General features: G+C 39.5%; 1 protein-coding gene across 6 annotated transcripts in view; it reads left to right on the plus strand.

Annotated features, from left to right (window-relative positions):
- LOC143123479 (uncharacterized) overlaps window positions 1-17376 on the plus strand; it is a 201504-nt gene that overhangs the window by 93570 nt on the left and 90558 nt on the right. For all 6 annotated transcript variants that reach the window (XM_076284929.1, XM_076284928.1, XM_076284930.1 and 3 more), the window contains exons 14-17: window positions 3704-3780; window positions 9029-9383; window positions 9950-9986; window positions 16600-16692. In XM_076284929.1, the coding sequence (XP_076141044.1) occupies window positions 3704-3780; window positions 9029-9383; window positions 9950-9986; window positions 16600-16692 (562 nt within the window). The remainder of the gene's footprint in view (window positions 1-3703; window positions 3781-9028; window positions 9384-9949; window positions 9987-16599; window positions 16693-17376) is intronic.

Here is a 17376-nt window from a genome sequence, read left to right on the forward strand (position 1 = left end):
TCGCCTGTAACAGCCAATCAAAATTGGCGGCAAAGCCACCAAACAGGAAGTTAAGTGATATCTCAGCAAAGCTTTCACGTATCAAAACCAAACTCGGTACATGGGGTCAGGACCAAATAAGGAGGAGGCTCAATAAATATAATGACTTTTGACCTATAGGTGGCGCTATAATTCCTAGAGATACAGGAAATTAGCTCATATCTCAGTAACGCCTTTACGTATCAAAACCAATCTTGGTATATGGACTAGGGACCCGATCCTGAGGACACACAATACATTTGGTGTACTTTGACCACTAGGGGTGCTATAATTAGGAAGACTTTCTCGTATTGACACCAAACTTGGTACGTTGATTCGTGAACACATTCTAAGGACCCACAATACATTTGGTGATGTTTGACCACTAGGGGCGGTATGATTAGCACTTTCACCTATCGCAACCAAATTTATTATTTGGACTTGGGACTACATCCTGAGGATGCACAATTAATTTGGTGTGCTTTGACCACTAGGGGCGCTATATTTATTAACACTTTCACCGATTGAAACTAAACTTGGTATGTGGAGTCGTGACCCCATATTAAGACTGCACAATTATTTTGGTGACCTTTGACCACTAGGGGTGCTATAATTATCAACACTTTCACAGATTTTAACCAAACTTGGTGTGGAGTCATGACCCCATATTAAGACTGCACAATTATTTTGGTGACCTTTCACCACTAGGGGTGCTATAATTATCAACACTTTCACCGATTTAAACCAAACTTGGTATGTGGTCTTAGGAGTATCTTGAGGACACACAATACATTCAGTGAATTTTGAATCCAGTCCAGTCCAGTCCAATCCAATCCAATCAAGTCCAATCCAATCTAACACAACACAGTCAAGTCCAGTCCAGTCCAATCCAATCCAATCCAATCCCAACTCCTGCTTATCTGATTGGCCCCCTCATTGCTGCTTGCAGCTATATTTTTTATTTACAATTAATTTAAAATTTCAGACTTCAAAGTGTACACAGAGTCTATTATTTTAATATTTCGCATTCTATTTTGTGCTCACATCACACAGGTTCATGCAGTGACTTTCAGTATAGCCTATTGATTTCTGAGTGAATGATGGAGTTGCCAAATGTAGCCAAGAAAGAGATAGTTTTGGGTAAAAGAGACAGGGAGAACTCGATTTGAAGCAGATAATAGCCTTTGTTCATTCATGGGACTGTGCATTGGATTGAGAGGTGTTGGGGAAATGAAAGCTCACGGCCATCCTTCCCATCCCTTGTCTATTCTACTTGTTCTATTGTGATTATTGTGCAGTCGAACCACTGACGAAACACATAGGAGTTGGTTGGGCTCATCAGTTCACCCATCCACCCCACCACATAACACACACACACACACACACGCCAACCACCCTTTGCTCCCACATATTGGACGCGAGTTATGCAATTTGGGCGGACTGTTGCCTTACAACTAACAACTTGAAGGGTAGGCTAGGGTAATTTAAAATGTTACGTGCCAAAATGTTATATGCTATAAAACGACCATAGCCTATATCATGTAGGCTACAAAACCATTTCACACGCATGCATACGTCAAAAGTCAAGTTATCTGCTAAGGAGCGGAGGGCATAGCCTAACATCAGTATCAGCCTGTAGAAATGAGCATGGGATAAAATCGCACTGCTGCAACAAGTGGTTAAAATGTATCAGCTTGTATGGCGATGATCAACACACAGCAAAAGCTATGCTAAATAATGATAGCCTGCCATTTATTATCTTACCGTTATAAGGTCCACAGAAAGTTTTTCACAGAGGTCCATATTGGGCTACTTCAGTTATGAAGTGGTGGTAACCCTGGACATAATGCTGTTATCAGCAGCATAGCCTATAAAAGTATGAGTACAACTATGGGTTCAGATGCCTAAGCAATGGCCTATTCTAAAACTTCCATTTCCGTCAAAGTCAAAGTCTGCTTTATTGTCAATTTCTTCACATGTCAAGACATACAAAGAGATCAAAATTGCGTTTCCTACTATCCCACGGTGGAGGAATGTCATATTTTTTCCATGCACATCTGTGCAGTGAGAAGCTCTTTGTTCACTGCAGTAGTGATATTTCATTCTTTTTGGTTCAGTGTGAAATTATGGGACGGTGGTAAGAAGTGGGGCAAGCTGTCTGTGAGGAGTTCGCACACTTGAACACCTGGGAGAGTCTGCCATTACAGGCCTGTTAACCAGACTAGTCATGTGAAAGTGTCAAAGCATGGCTACTTGTCGTGTTCTTGGCAGACTCGACAGTAGGAGTAGGAGTAGCTTTACTTCAAACTGCTTTTCAGTTCCCTAGAACGTTTACGCCTACAATGTCAAAATGCACCAACAGCATGTTACATGTAAAGATGATTTTTGCGTCCTCTTAATCTCCACTATGCAGCACATTTACTTGAATGTTATGCTACTCCATTTAAATGGGAACACATCTTGAGCGCGCATGAATGGGAGATAGTGGCAGGTTCCAGCTGGTTTGATAATTATTTTCTCCTTTTTAATGTAAGAAACTTTTAAATGGAAGACATGAAGGCAACAAACAGTAGGCTAGGGGAGATTGCAGAGTTATCTGGTTCCCATTACTGACCATTTATAAACTGTGAGAGTGCACTAACGAATACTGCACTCACTGTGATTTGGAAAATGGACAAGATTAAAAGTGTGGTCTTTGTCTTTCTGTAGTGGAATTGGTGAATCTCGAAGCCTTTAATAGTTTGTTTCCCTTAAGATAAGCATTTATATGAAAAAAATGTTATACCAATTGAAAAACATTCCATTCTTATGGCTACAAGGCTTATAATTCAATTTTAATATCAAACAGAAAATGTTAGCATCATGTCAATATGTGCTTCCATTTCCAAAGCAATTAAAGCAACACCAAAGAGTTTTTTGTACCTTAAAATAATGTTTCCAAAATCATTTCAGTGGTTCATCAACTCCTAACAGGGTGAACGGCACTTCTGCATTCACTTCGCGACCCCTCTGTCGGCTATAACCGCACTATGCAAGTTTGCCAGATCAGGTAACGGATCTGTAGTTTGATGGAATGAGACCTAAGAAACTACAAATTTGACTTGCTTCTGCTGTCGCAATACATCGCACTTTAATAAAATCATGCAACATGCTCTATGTGGACTGTGGATTGGTGTTGCTTTAAGGCTGTTTACACCAACTTAATATTATGCATATCATTGATAATAATGTGCTATAAATGTGGCACAGACATACAGTGCTAGATTTTGTGGATTAGCCATATAGGCTATATTTAGATGGAACTGGCAAAAAGTCATTTTAAGAACTGTGTAGACTCGTAAAGCCCTTTAAGAGAACATCAAATTGGTAGTATTTCTTAGGAAACTAATATTTTAAAGCAAAATTGAAATGTTATAAAACAGTTTGTATGCAACCTAATATAGCTGAAAATTTGTTTAAAATGTGCACTAAATAAATAGAATATTTACAGGATGTTTTGCTGGTTGCTAGTTTCATGAAAAATATTGCATTGGTTTTCAGCTGTTGCCCTCATATGTTGTGAAATGTGAACTATCCTAGAGATGCAGGTATTGGAAACAGTATTGGAAAAAAAATGTTTATAAGGATTGAGATATCTTATGGTCTTACAAAACTGACTATTTAATGCTATTCATTTTCTTTTTAGACATCTCCAACTTCAAGAACAAGAAGGAACAAGAAGGAGGGTGTTGAAGTAAATGAATTGCCCAACAAGTCCACCAGGTATGTTATCATTTAGGCAAAATTTACAAATACAATGGCCTGAGCTAAAAATGAATCGAAAATCATCGAAGTTTATATCAGAAATATAGCCACAAGCGGAGCTTGCTGGACCTATTACCGCCCGTGCCCTATTTTCGCCCTTTTATGTGTATGTCACATATTGATTTGTATAAAAACCAAGACAGTGGATTCCTAAAGAAACGCAAGCACCCACCCATAAGAGTAACGTTATCTAAATAACTGTGTACCAAAAATTACATTGACACTGATTGTACAGTGACTTGAAGAGCTGTAAACAGTTTTGTAAGGATGCGCATGCAAAACCACATGGAGCTCCAGGGGAATTTTGATTTTGCAAAGAGAATACATTTGCTTCAATGTAAGAACAAACTAATGTTAGCTAGCTAGCTAAAAACATTGCTTGCAAATAATGACGGTTCTTTGTTCACAATGCCTATATTTTAAAATAAAATAAGATGATGAAAGGCAGGTAGGGGGTCAAGTTTTGCCATGTTAACCTATGGAGACTGATGGCCTGTGGTTCATGAACCTAACCCACGTAAAAACACAGTGAAATAACATGTTGCACTATAGAAACCTATAATTGGGAACACGTATTGTTCTAACTAAGACTCACCAAGACGTAGCAATCTATCTAAAATAACACCTATTTGAAGCATCATTCATGATATGTTGTCAGATACTGAAGTTGTGTGAAGTATATAACTTAAATGGTATGTTTCTTATGTTCCCCATGCCTGTTTTATCCGTCCTGGCCAGAAGGGACTAATATGCCAACAAAATGCACGTTCGACTTCTGCTTAAATAACTCATGAACGGTTTTGTTCAGAACAGAAAATGCAACTGTATTTGATCGAGGACAGCTGTAGGTTGCTAGTGACAAAATATTAGCTTTCAGTGTGGTATGACGTTTAATTAAAAAGTGTTCCATTCATCCTGGTGTAATAGACGTGCAGGGTTCGAAAGGTTGTCAGGCATAGCAACAGAAACTAAGGAGGACGGGACATAGCAAAGGGTCAATTCCTTTACAATTTAACATCAGGAACATCATGACATCATGTATGCTACATTTGACATGAATTGGATGAACTGTCGAAGAAAAGCGTGTCAAAATTGATCCTGTGTCATCAGTGTAATAACCATTCTTTCAGTTGCCAGTTGGTATGAGAAGCCATGCGAACAGATAATCTGTCAAAAAAAATGTTGTTTGCATGACGTCAATACATCCCAATTAATTTACACAAACCCAGACAGTCAGCTGATAAATGGCTGTCTAGCTAAATCGGAGGGAGAGCATTAACCCTATGAGTCCTGCTCTATTTTCAGGGCATTCTCTCTACCTTTAGTTATAGGTATTTTTCCTGGTCATTGTAAGTGCCATTCACACATGCTATATATTGTTTTTTTCAGCAGAGTCTATGCTACCTAGATCTGCCACCAATTTGTGTATTAATTGATTAATTGCATTGATTTGATTTTGACAAAGTTCTTACATTTTGATATGCATCTCACCACAGCAAGCTGCCAACTGGACATGACTTTCATGTGTGTGTACTGTAGGCTAGACTGTCCTGAATCTGGCAGTATTCATAACCCAATTTATCATTCTACTGCTTGCTAGTTCAATGCCTCAGCCACTTACACATCATTAAGAGAGTGTTTCTTTTAGGGATGCACCGATCCGACTTTTTCAGTCTCTATACCGATGCCTGGGCTTTGTGTATCGGTTGATGCCTGATACCGAGCCGATACCATAGTTAAATTAATAAACCACCATGTGGGAGATTAAAGGCATCAGGCCTAAATTAAACATTCTTTCCCTAACTAAACATACTTTCCAAGGACAAAATATAACAGAATAACACTTAGATATAAATGTAATGCATTATTATTATTATTATTATTATTATTACTACTACTACTATAAGTATTCAGAAATAAACAATTGTGCACCAGCAGCAACTTGGAACAGCGTTCAAATTAAAGTTCAGTTATTACTAAATAATAAATCTAACAAGCAAACATAAAACACACAAATACATAACTTCCTCCTACCAAAACCAGTTTTGTGCAGATAAAAATCCTATATTAGTGATATACATTAAAACACCCCTGCCAAAATGGTTTCACCCGCGAAACCCCTCTGTTTACCCATAGTGGTACAGTCCCTCAGTTTCCCCGCGATAAACTAAGTTCACACGGAGTTTCAATGGTGGTAAACGGTATACAAAGTTGTAAGTTAACTAATAAACAGTGGTGGAGGAAGTACTGAATTTGTAAAAGTACAAATAACCAGAGAAATATTTACTTTAGTAAAAGTAATGACAATCCTACTTAAGTAAAAGTAAAAAGTACCTGATTTTAAATGTACTTTAATTATTAAAAGTAAAAGTACTTGCATAATGATTAATTATCTTAATGTCTATATTCTAATTCTAATAATTAACAGGCTGTTTTAGGTTAATGTAATGTGCTTACCATCTGTGGCCCAGTTTTCATTCTGACTTACAATTCTGGTCATCTGTCAGGGTAATCCTCAGAATCCTCAAAATACAAAAGCAAAACAACCTGTGAACATTTGGAGCACTTTTTAAAAACTTCATTACCAGTATTTTTTGTTGAGTTTCTAAAGGAGTTGGTTTTCAAAGTTCTCTGAACCCAGCCTGCCTCTTTTGGGGGTAAAAATCTGCCCTGCTGAGCTGATGCCGAAACACTACTGACTTTGTGATTAGTAGATAGGTGGAGGGTGGCGCATCAGGCCAAAACACAACATGACATGACAAAACACAACATCAACATCAGTTAAGGGCTGCAACTTCACTTTTTAAATGACAATATCCTAGCCGGACTACTGTTGTCAGTCATATAAGTATTTGAAATGAACATGATTTCTTAATGTCTAGTGACATATCAGGGCCATTTTATGATTAATTGAAATACATTTCTTACATACGGTTCCTTTAAGTGACAATCTGTACACGGCAGGCATTGATTTGAGAACGGCCATTGTGGTAGCTGTGCTGGCCAGGTTATACATCAAGCTGCTTAGAGGTCATGAGAGACTTTGTTTTTCATGATGTCAAAGTAGTCCTCTTCCTCCTCCTCCTCCTGCTCTGACTGGTTAGACTGCACTGGCTCCTGCTCCAACTGGGTCTTGATGTAGTTCATGCCTACACAAAATGTCCATGGGACCAAATAAAGGAAAGAAAGAAAAGGTTACTATATGTGTCTCCATAATCAGATATGACCATTAGTGTGACAAGGCTATGAAAATATTGCTCCTCAGTATTTAAAGAACCAATGACTTACCCAGTTTCAGCAATTCCTCATTGCTTGTCCAGGACGTGCAAAACTAAAATCGCAGCTGCAATGAGTTCAGGGTCGGAAAGCATGGGTCCAAACCGCTGCTGTATTCCTTCTTGCAGTGGCTGGCAGAACTTGGAAGAGGTTATGAGGCAGTCAAGCTTCACAGTTAGGAGGGTTATAGTGGGCACCAGCCATCCCATATGGACATTCACCTCTGTCTGCATTATGTTCAGTGCCTTGGCGATAGGGCTCATGGTAGCAGTATATTCAGCCAAGAAGGCAAGTTCTGCAGGGCTGAACCTGTCACACAACGATAGAAAATCATACAAAATGCAAATGGTGATAACATTTGGAACATACACAGATGGCTAATGTTACTACATATTACATTAGTTAATATTGCATAAGCAATAAGAATATAACTGCTATTTGTACAGTGTGTGTCACAGTTCGTTTCCGAAAATATGTGGCACAGCCAAACACGACGTTCACAGGCTGTAAATTGTTGTTAACTGCCAAAATTAGTGAGATTTCCGGGCGTTTACAGGGACGAAAATTCCACTTTTCATGAAGTGTGTGCAGCCCTGTTCATGACAGAATTATGATCTTTCGACTGTTGTGAAGAAAATAAAGGGTCTGTTTGAAACGGAAGACAGCTGCCTACTGCTTCCCTCCCTACATAGAGAGCTGTCTCGCTAGACATGACTTTGGATTAAAGGAGAATTCCGGTGTGATATTGACCTAAAGTGTGTTGAAACATGATACCGAGTGTGAACGTATGTCTCTCAGCCCATCTCGGCTTGTCCCCTGCACTCCAAAATCTGGCGCTAGTTAGCCGATGCTACCAACAGCTTTTTCAATGGTGGTGCTTCGGCATCGGGCTAGCCATTCAAATAAATCACTGTTTTACACCATTTACGAGGCTCAATGTATCTCCACACTTCATTGGTAGACTTCCGAGGGCCCTGACATTTAAAACGAGACATTGAGAACTTTGAAAAAGCACTGGTAGTTTACTTACAAGACAATTTATACAGACAGTATCTTCACGAAGTTTAGCGTTTGCAGCCATCTTGAATTTAGTCACGATAAGTCGAGCGACGAGTAAGAATGAACAGGTATGATAAGGGATCAGATTCCAAAAATAATTCCGTGGAAATGCATGGATTCCAGTTGCTGAAGAAACGAATCCATGCATTTCCACAGAATTATTTTTGTGTAAAACAGTGATTTATTTGCATGGCTAGCCCGATGCCGAAGCACCACCATTGAAAAAGCAGTTGGTAGCATCGGCTAACTAGCTCCAGATTTTGGAGTGCAGGGGACAAGCCGAGAATTCAACACCGGAATTCTCCTTTAAATGCATCTTTTAAAAATGAGCGTAGCACTCTAGAATCTTTGGTTAACACTACGGTATGACGTTAGCAAAGGCCTGACGTTAAACTATATTAGCTTACGTAAGCTATCAGGCTAACAGTATAAATTAGTTTTACGGCCGGCAGATATATCAGACCAGACGCTATTAATGGTTACAACAATGGCATAATCAGATAGTAAATTGTTTATTTGTCATCTCAAATCTACAAATCTAAGCAAAATAAGGTCACACAAATGACATTTTAAACAGATTCAGCAGTCATTACCGATGTCATCCGCCATGTTTGTTTACCTTTCACAGCTGTTTCAGACGTTGCCGCAAGGGATTATGGGTAGGAGGGAGCATGAAGTGTGCATCGATGCTGCCTCCAAAAATGACCGTTATTTGGGAATTCTAAGATATCTTAGAAGGCAGCAGAATTTGTTTTTTCGGTTTCGAACCGCACTTGCTTCCTCGCTCCCCAGTTAGATATCTTAAAAGGCAGCAACTTTACCCGTTTCGAACACACCCAAAGACTCTCAAATCTTTTTTAATGTCCCTCAGGTTGAAGAGGACACTGAAACAACCTCAACCACACGTCCCAAAGGAGAGGTCCACGGAAATAAAAGGTCACACACTCTCAAACTCAAATGATTATCTTCCTGATATTGCGAGTCGGAGTAAACCAGTGGCAATTGTGCATGGCAGCCGGAAAAAACGGACTGGGCTTGTTACCATTCGAGCATCGGTCTCTGAAGAGGACATGGAAGTACAAGAAACGGATATACAGGAACCTGGAATTCTACAAGATTGCTATCCCACAAACCCTGAAGACCAGAACCAAGTGCCGGCTTTTGTGCCCCTGGGTCTTCGCTCTCCTTCGCTTGTAAATGTAGTGGTTGAGGAAGCTGTTGAGGAGGTGAGAAATCTTGCTCTGCTTCAATTTGTAGAGTTTATAACTATTTCAAGTTGTAAAATAATCCTGGAGAAAATGATCATTGCCTCGAAACAGATTGACGTTCTATAGATTGACGTTCAGATAGATTAGATAGAATTCGTCTTGCACCATCATCTTGTCGTCAGATAGACAAACAACAAGAGGACCACTAAACCCTACCCTCACACAAAAACAATACACAACACCAAGTGTATCTACATTATAAGTGTAGTATCATTAGTACCAGTATCAATAGTAAAGTGCAATATCATCAGTGGCATTTTAATTTTTAGATGAAGGTGGAATCAAAGTTTCAGTACTGTGGAGATATTCATTATCAAGCTGGTGTGGTACCAAAAAGCAAGATTTTATTAATTTCAACACACTTTTTGGCTTCTTGCTGCTGCTCAAATATATGTCATCTTTTCATGTGATATAAATTGAGATTTTGTACATGCATATATTGTTTAAAAGTAATTCATGTCATAATTTCTATTTTGCTTGGTTGGAACTTTAAATACTGACAGTATATCATTTTTGTTTTTCAGGATGTTGTTGACTTTATTGCTCCAGAAAACCTTGAAGGTATGCCTAATTTCCTCCAATTACTTAATTTAATTCACAGTGCAAACAAAGCATATAGGAGTAATTCAGAAAGTGCTATTTTGTCTTATTGTTATCTGTAATGCCAACAACAGTTGTGTCACACTGCACCAGGTGTAAGATGATGACCAGTGTGTTCAAATTCACACCCACTCTTCTTTGTTGAATTGCTCATATAGAGTATTCATCACATAAGATATCACATGCATATCATATGAAACCACGTGGTCCCGGCTTTCGAATGGTCCTAGTCGCTAGTAAGTATGATAAAATGGTTCGCGAGAATATAAACTTTGAATGTACATGCGATTTAGTCCATTTACATTCTGCATACAGCTCCGCGTCCATCTCCAGACCCATTCACCTGGAGAAATATATTGCACTCTTCCCCTCAACACGGCCATGACTGGCCTGAGCACGTGTGGCTCCGTGATCCGTGCCATTTCGGAAACCAACAATGCACTCACATGTGGTGCGAGTGTCAATGCACATATCTGATGTGTGTGCAATTTGTTTTTGCAAGTTTTATACATTGGAAACGCTTACTCACTTCCTGTTGGGTGTGACGTTTTACACTGTGACACTTGCGTGTGTTTTGACTAGTGACATCAATTAGAATGATTTTTGTGTCAGCGTGCGTGCGTCAGTGTCAGGTCAGTGTTATTGTGTGTGTGTGTCTGTCTGTCTGTGTCTGTGTGTGAGACGGAGATATAGGGTGTGTTCGAAACGGGAGACAGCTGCCTACTGCCTCCCTCCCTACATAGAGAGCTGTCTCACTAGACATGACTTTGGATTAAATGTATCTTTTAAAAATGAGCGTAGCACTCTAGAATCTTTGGTTAACACTACGGTATGACGTTAGCAAAGGCCTGACGTTAAACTAAATTAGCTTACGTAAGCTAGCAGGCTAACGGTATAAATTAGTTTTACGGCCGGCAGATATATCAGACCAGACGCTATTAATGGTTACAACAATGGCATAATCAGATAGTAAATTCTTTATTTTTCATCTCTTATTTACAAATCTAAGCAAAATAAGGTCACACAAATGACATTTTAAACAGATTCAGCAGCCATTACCGATGTCATCCGCCATGTTTGTTTACCTTTCACAGCTGTTTCAGACGTTGCCGCAAGGGATTATGGGTAGGAGGGAGCATGAAGTGTGCATCGATGCTGCCTCCAAAATGACCGTTATTTGGGAATTCTAAGATATCTTAAAAGGCAGCAGAATTTGTTTTTTCGGTTTCGAACCGCACTTGCTGCCTTGCTCCCCAGTTAGATATCTTAAAAGGCAGCAACTTTACCCGTTTCGAACACACCCATAGAGTGTGTGTGCACTTTTCAGGGTTATCTTCATTCTTCATCCTCCAGACATAACCACTGGTCAGGAGGCCCAAAAAGTTGTAGTTTTGTTCCGTTGCTCCATAGAATTAACTGCCAAACCTATTGTCACTCATTTATATGGTTTTGGTTCAGTTTTCTGTTTTGTTCATGTTACAGTAGTATGTTTGGATGAGGAAGAATGAAGAATGCATGGCCATGGCCAGCTGATTCTCTAAGCCTATTTTGCTTCCTCTGGCACTGATAATCAGCTGCATATAAAGGGGTAGGTACAGTCATTCAAATATTTAGACATCCAGGGTTCCCGCGGGGTCTTAAAAAGTCTTAAAAAGCCTAAAATTCAGAACTTTAAATTTAAGGCCTTAAAACGTCTAAAAAACGGCCAGATTTTCATTCCGAGGTCTTAGAATTCATTTAGTCAGGTCTAAAAAATATTTTACCATCGTTCATTTCCGGAAACACTGGCCGCAGAAAGTTATTACAAAGTAGCAAAAAAGTATTGAGTCGTAGCTTGCAAAGCAGAACTCTAGCGTCTTTGCTACCTTTGTAACAAAACCAGCAGAATGCTCAGAACATTGGTTCAGTGTGTTGTAGTTCTTTCTGGGGGATATTGGTGTTGGTACGTAGCCTACGCAGTGATAAATCTACAAATCCCTTGATGAATGCAATACCTGCCCGCAAAATAGCCTACGTCTGCGTCTCCTCAGAATTTGTTAAAGTTCGGCTACATCTGGAAATTGGGAAAGTGTAGGCCTACTTTCAACGCGACATGGCTAGATCCAGTGATGCCGCGTTACTCTATTTTGACCACTTTTTTCGGTAGCGAGTCTAACGCGCTACTATTTCTAGCAATCAGATTAAAGTTACTTATCCAAGTCACTGTGCGTTAGGCCTACTATTTTTGTCATTTACCTTAGTAAAAGATATATTCTTTGCTTTTTTCTTGTCTCGGGGATTAACGCTCACGTTTTCAGCATGATGACTCACGTGTAATACCACGCAGCAACACAAACATAAAAAACAATAGAGGGAGGAGAAAGATGCGCATTTTAGCTATACAGTCATTATTTTGAGTTTGTCCGCTAAACATGATAACATTAAGGTATGTTGTACACTCTGTGCTGGTGACAAAGTGCTGTCTAGCTAGACATCCCAAGTCTCCCGATGTTCTGGGAGTCTCCCGATAGCGGCTTCCTGACGCCCGCAATTAGATAAAATCTCCCGGAAACTAGAACGAACAAGAGCGCGCAAGCCAGACCGGGAATTAAAATTGCGTGTGCATCTGAGTTTAGCGTGCACACGACGGAGAGGGAGAGAGAGAGGGGTGGTGCGTGTGTGCCTGAAGCGCATCCAAGACGGAGAGCATCTTGGCCTGTTTTGCTAAATCAACCAATCAATTTTCAGTGTAGGTGGGCTTTTATCTTTTTTCTTCCGAACTAAATTAATCAGTTCAGTGTATCTAGGAACAGGAGCGTCATGGCAGAGTCAGTGGCCCCGAAAAAGGAACATTTAAGACCCATTTCACATCAGACTACACAAAAGTGTACCCTTGTCTCATAAGAGTAAAACATAATGATAGTCTTGCACACTGCACTGTTTGTAGCATTGCCCATGGCTGCAAAAGACTTGTTGAGGTGAGTTTAACAAGTGTCATTTAATTTGCTATTATTCAGGCCTATACTAGATGGCTAGTTGCCAAGGCTACATGAAAAGCCTTTTCTTTGCAAACACAGCACTCTCCCGTTTGTTCTCTTTTTGAAAAGGAAAAGCCCAAACTACCAAAATCTACATATTCTATCATCACAATTTCTATCTATAGGCCTTCCTTATTTGGTGTACTGACTAGACATTATTGAACAAACATCTGAATTTCAGTATCTAAGTAGGCTAAAGGGCTACCTCCCTAAAATTACTTTTTTTCAGGTTCGGATGTCTGCTATACATTGTTGACATTACTGTTAAAATGCATTTCCAATAAAGTGAGTATTGGCAAAACCGGTTGTCATTTTTATGTTGAGGCGGTGGGGGGTGTTGTCGGCAGCTGCTGAAAGTAACTAATAAAGTAACTTGTAATCTAACTCAGTTACTTTACTGATTACTTGATTTTAAAAGTAACTAAGTTACTTTTTAAAGGAGTAATAAGATTACTTTTTCAAGGTAACTGTGGCAACACTGGCTAGATTACAGCGATGTCTGCTGTTGGTTACAAGTGGTACCCAGCTCCAGGTACGAGGCTCGCTGCAAACTTTACAAAAAAACTATTCAATTAGGGACTCTGGGTGTGAAGGCGCTGGAGTCACAAGCCAGAGCATGCAGAGAAACATAAGCTAGCCGCAAAATGCAAACTGTTTATCAGCACTAGCCGCTAACATCATTCGAAAGCTCCAGTTTTGCTCTTTCAATTGACATCTGTGCGACTTGTGCGAGATAAGTACTCCGTGAGCAATTCAACAGAGTATAATGGAAGTGGATTTGGACGCATATTAATACTATATATTTTTAGGAGGGCTTTTGATCATCTTTGGGTGGTTTCAGCTTCAGTGTCCACCCAAAACACACTTTCACACCCAGTTTCAACTCGTCTCATTTTTGACTTCCTTGCTGAAATCTATTCAATTAGGCTCCTAACCTACGAGTCTAAGCCTTAGTTTAAAAAAATCTTCAGGTGTAAGTAATAAGTCAAAGAACCACATTCTGTGTAATATAGAGGTTATCATAAGATACTCTAGATTGTAATTTCTTTTAAAGTATACATTTTGAACACAAATGGAGTCATGGGTCCAGAGATGGATTACTGAATGGGCTTACTGGGCCCAAGAGCTCAGGGGGCCCTGAAGCCCAAGCCTCTGTGTTAAGTTGCTTCTTCTCCACCCTTCTCTTTTCACAAAACTCACCAGAGGGGGGGGGGGGGGCATCTGTGTCCAGGGGTTCATAATCCATCCATCCATCCATCCATCCATGCCATGCCATGCTTATGTCCGTCAAAAGTTTGGAATAACCTAATTGACTGACCTAACTAACGACTTGTTTGTGATTTTTAATAATACTTTTGCATGGTAGGAAATGTATTGAAATTCTGTTTGGTTTGGATTTGGTCCCCCCCAATGTTGACACCATGACTACGGCCTTGAATCAAAGGTTGCATTCACTATCTGGCCACAGTTTAACATTGTTTTAGATGGGGTGATAGGGGGGCTTCTGTCACACAGATCCATATTCATGATGATGACAACAGTGAGGAGGGCTCAGGAGAAGTTAAGAAGTTTAGTAGCTAATATGAATTGTCCAGTTGTCATTGCTCAATCAAATCTATTTGTATTAATATTTTGTTTATTACTTATGTGTATTAGTAGTGTGTGAATATTTATTTTATTATTCCTTAATATGTGTTAAACTTCAAATTTATGGAAACACATTGTGTTGCACAAAAACATTTTTAAAAATATGGTTTAAATATGTATCCATTCTTCTTGTTCTAAAGAATATGTCAATTTGTCCCATAGGGGCATGTCGTGTTCTATTTTAATTATTAATTCATATTGGTGCAAATTAGAGTTCTCAACGGGTCGGGTCGGCCCGACAAACCCGACGGGACCCGTAGGTTCGGGCCGGGTTCGGGTCGAAAATATAAGCAAATGACTTGGGTCGGACCTCGGGCTTAATCTTTTCTGCTCAGTGAAAAAAAAAAAAAAAACAACATTTAGCCTATTAATCATCGCAGCTGTTCACCGTAAAGAAAGTCTGCTGCTGCGTGCAACGTGCATCATGGAGAGGGGCAGAGGCAGACCTGCCGCTGCGTGCACGCCTTTAGCCTGGAGAAGAAGATGGAGTTGTTGAAAAGTAGGCTAAACTTGCCGCAGGTGAATTCACCATCGCTAATTCCTTGAATTTCCCCTGGGGATCAATAAAGTATCTATCTATCTACTACAGGAGTGGGAAAATCAGAGGTCTGGAAAGTGTTTGGAGTGGTGCTGGATTCTGATGGAAATTCTACAGGTTATGTGCAATGCTCAAAATGCAAGGTGCTGATGAAATATGTGACCCTGCAAGGCGAAACCAGTCACTTTGGTAAAATTTACAAAATTAAGTTATTTTGCTCATATAAACGACCATAAACTAAGCTTTCCAACGATATGTATATCGAGGGTATTGCAAAAAGTATCGCTAAGATAACCGCATCCAAAGTTGGCATGGTTCTGCCGTCACGATACGCCAGAAGAGGAGAAAATCACCATTTTAAGTAAATTGTCACGCTAATGTGTTGAATCTTCACCTAAATAAAGTCAGGGTTTAATAGTCAAAACGTAGCCTAAGCTTATGTTTTACGTCGGGCCGCGGGCTGGGTTCGGGCAGATAATTCATGTTGATGTGTCGGGTTACATCGGGTCCGGGCTTTAAAAGCCACGGGCCGGGTCGGGTCGGGTTGTTATTTTCAGGCCCGTTGAGAACTCTAGTGTAAATAACTTTTTTCCAAGACATAGAATTATTGCTCCATAAGCTTTTCTTCAAAAAATGTGGTCGCTTCAGATACAACATATATTTCTACTCCTTAAAACAGCTATATGGATGTTCAATCATTTCATTATATTAATGAAAGATTCTGTAAACACAGTAAAGCACAAGCACAATAAAGAGTAGTGTTTTTTTCTTAAAAAATAGTCTACCTTTTATAGAATGTTAAATTTGCTCAAATATGCAATACATTTAAATGTAATGGTTCACAACGTGAATATTAAGTTTTGACCCACGGCCCTCCACCTTGATTATTTTTTGGCCCTTGACGGAGAAGAATTTGGGCACTCCTGATCTAGCCATTGCAAATATAAATGCCTTGAAATATGTTGTTTGTCATTGATATGCTAATTGTCACTTGTGGAATGTCATTGTTATTTATGTGGTACTGTAGATGTAGTAGCCTTTACCTTCCGTCAACCTGGCCAAAATTTGAAAAATGGAAAAACTTACCCTATCCCAAATTTGCTTTGAGTGAAATCTGAAATAATTTTGCTTGTCCCTATTGCGTACAGGACCCCTAAAGCAGTACTTTGCAAGTTTTGTTCTAGAACTAGCTACCTGAAATGCAAGCAAAACCTTGCATACATGTGTCCTTCACATGCCCATATACCATCAAAATGAATGAATGACAGTGACTTTCTGAAGGACCAACCTTTTGTGGAGTTTCAACTTAGAGTTATACATTATATTTTAATCAAATGTACTTATTTGACTTACATTCTCACGTGATCCTTAGCATCTGAGGAAAGTTATAAGGAGGCAGCCCAAACTCTGCTGACCATTGGAAACCCAGGTCATGTGAGACAGATCAACTGTGCATCTAATTCCGGTAAGTTGAACACTATATGTTAAAACAATGGCAAGAACTGCATATTGGTATGCTGAAAGTATGTCCATGCTTTTGCAAGTTTTAATGCCGGAAACTTTGTATTGTCAAGACTGGCCAATTGAATAATTCCAGGATGTGCCCTATTACTACCAAATGATTGAAGCTAAGCAAATGTGGGCTTGCTTTGCTTTGTACTGGGAAGGGAGACCTCCTGGGAAAATGTTGGTGGGCCATTAAGAGGCCTTCAATCTTATCATAAACTCAATGCCCCAGTGTTGGGCACTTGCCACACATCAGGTGGCATTTCTATGTGTATAAAATAGCCATTTCAGAGGTAGAAAAAATTAGAGAATTGTTAAGAATGTAGTTACAAAATGGCTTGGGGTGCCATTTTGTCTATGTACTGTAGCATTATATGGAAAGGTAATGCTGGAGTTACCAATGACCAGCTCGGTGGAGGACTAGACGTTCAACATTGGTGTCCCAAGTGAAACAAAGACAATGAATAAACTGTTGGTGTTTTTTTATCAAGTTTTTTTTATTGTATTTTATAATTCATACAAGCAACAAACATAAATACATCTAAGACAACAAATAAGGCAACATACAACATTCAACCCCCCCAGGTCTTGGTGCATCAAAGAAAGGTCTAGACCAGTGAATTCGTTCAGCAATAGGATAATT

This window comes from Alosa pseudoharengus, unplaced genomic scaffold, assembly GCF_046254945.1.
Source record: "Alosa pseudoharengus isolate Yale_2024_CS ecotype anadromous, Long Island Sound unplaced genomic scaffold, YU_APseudo_1.1 YU_APseudo_1.1_scf_14, whole genome shotgun sequence".
Lineage (NCBI taxonomy): Eukaryota > Metazoa > Chordata > Actinopteri > Clupeiformes > Clupeidae > Alosa > Alosa pseudoharengus.